The 2,196-nt window shown below is 35.6% G+C and overlaps 1 protein-coding gene across 1 annotated transcript in view; it reads right to left on the bottom strand.

Annotated features, from left to right (window-relative positions):
* CCDC175 (coiled-coil domain containing 175) overlaps positions 1 to 2,196 on the bottom strand; it is a 57,002-nt gene that overhangs the window by 7,848 nt on the left and 46,958 nt on the right. The window contains exon 18 of the mRNA XM_011386288.1: positions 1,369 to 1,531. Coding sequence (XP_011384590.1) covers positions 1,369 to 1,531 — 163 coding nt within the window. The remainder of the gene's footprint in view (positions 1 to 1,368; positions 1,532 to 2,196) is intronic.

Below are 2,196 nucleotides of genomic sequence, written 5' to 3'. Positions count from 1 at the left end.
ACTCTGCTTGTTCCCATTTAGGTGGTCGTCCTTTATCTCTACACTGCAATTCTACGCTTTCCATAGGTTGTTAGTCAATGAGACAGTCCTCAAAATACATGAAAAGGGGATTATGATATTAGTTATTCAGTGGGCTTAGCTTTTCAAAATAGTTTATTTAAATTTGCTCCAATGCAAAGATTCCGTCAGGTTTCAGACAATAAATGGAAGATTCGCTCATATGAAAATAATGCAATTAACATTTAGAGATGATTTTGCTCTTAAAATACTGCTTCATCTACAGTTGCAAGGATGGCCTGGCCTAGCAAAGAAAATACGAAGTGAAGCAAGGCCCACTGGGACCTATTATGCATTATACATAATAAATATCACCTGGCACCAGAGGGACCACTGAAATAGCTTTTTGGCTGATAAGAAGGCTTACGCACAAAATTCTTCATTGGCTGCAAAAAACATTATTTCTCCTGTCAGCAATATCCTCAGAACATTGTTTTAACCAATTAATTCTATCACTTTATCACATTTTACTTTTATTTTTATCTCATTTTGCTTTCTAAAGCTCACCTTTATAATTACTGATGTAATGATATGCTCTTTAAAAGTAAACCTTAATAACCTTTAATAAGCTCATACGCTTGCTCAACAATATTGTTTTCATTTCACCACTCCATCTCTCCCCTGCATACTCTTCTCCTGCCTTCTCCCCAGCCTTCTCTATCTCCACCATCCCATCTCATCAAGGGATTCCACCTTGGGACCCCTGGGCAATACCTGTGCAAGGGCTCGCCTCCATTTCTCACTGCAGCACTAATTTGAACAGAGCTCTGCGGCCCTACCATGACAGAGTAGGGATTAAGGATGAAGTTGATATTCCCCTGGAGAGACCAGGCTGCTTGCTCACAAGGCAACCCTGTTATATAGGCTGTATGAACATCTCAGAAGCCTCAGAAGCATCATTAGATTTTCAGAGAAGGTAATAGTTGCTTGTTTTTAATGCTAAACTCACCTTTGGAAGAAAAGATAAAATGATGCTCAATATCTTCTGTTTTAAGAAGACAAGAAAGTACATAAAGCAGTTTTAAAAGATTTCTTTGAAAAATGTTTAAAATAAGAGTTTTTTAAAAATTAAAAAAATAAGTTAAGATTTAGTTACTTAGAAAACTCAAGTAGAAGGGAGACTGATCCAACCAATGAGAATCAGTGTTCAGCTGAATGTCTGTGACATGATTTAGGGATGAATTACAGGAGATAACTAAATTATTTAGTAGGCACTCTTTTTTTCGGGGAGGAGGGCTCTTTTGATGTCACCAGCTACAGTAAAAGAGCAGGAAGTTCTTTGTTACCCAAAGCTCTTGAGATGCTACTTACGAGGATGGCCCACAGCTAATCCGTGTTCCGTAAGAAGACGCAGCTCTGCAAGATTCCCTTGTAGCCAGTTGCTGATATGCTCAATTTTTTCATCTCTTTCACTTAGCTTGTCTGTTAGATTTTTTATTTCTTTCAAGGTCTCTTCACCATCACATACCAAATTCTAAAAATAAAAGATAACATTTTGGGCGTGTGATTGTAAATTGCAACAAAATAAATAAAAACCCTATTCGATTGAGTGAATCATATCCAAGACAAAAATATATATGCAAAATTGGTATTAGGCATGCAAAATAAATGGGTGTACACTGCACATTCACAAAGTTCTATAAATTATCTCAGAAAAATAGATTGGTAAATGAGAAGATTTAAAAGATTAAATCTCGCTGAACTAAAATTATTTTTCAAAGGTTAATATTCTTTTATTGAGATATAATTGACAATATTTTAATTTCAGGTATAGAACATAATAAACCAATATTTGTATATATTGTAAAATGATTACAATAAGTCTAGTTTAACGTTATAACCACATAGTTACAAAATATTTTCTTGTGATGAGAACTTTTGAGATCAACTCTTTTAGCAACTTTCTAAAATATACAATATAGTATTATTAACTATAATTGCCATGCCCTACATCGCCATGGCTTATTTTATAATGAAATTTGTACTTTTTGACAAATTTCACCCATTTCATACCCCAGCCCCTGCACCACCACCCCACACCCCTAACCACCAGTGTTCCCATAGTGTTCTATGAGTGAACTCAAATTTTTAACTGCATCAGACAGCAGTGGTGGTAGCATGAAAAGCCAGCTCACTTTC

This window comes from Pteropus vampyrus, unplaced genomic scaffold (assembly GCF_000151845.1).
Source record: "Pteropus vampyrus isolate Shadow unplaced genomic scaffold, Pvam_2.0 Scaffold15, whole genome shotgun sequence".
In the NCBI taxonomy this organism is placed as follows: Eukaryota; Metazoa; Chordata; class Mammalia; order Chiroptera; family Pteropodidae; genus Pteropus; species Pteropus vampyrus.
The sequence above is the reverse complement of the archived record's forward strand: the minus strand, read 5'-3'. Positions and strand labels throughout refer to the sequence as shown.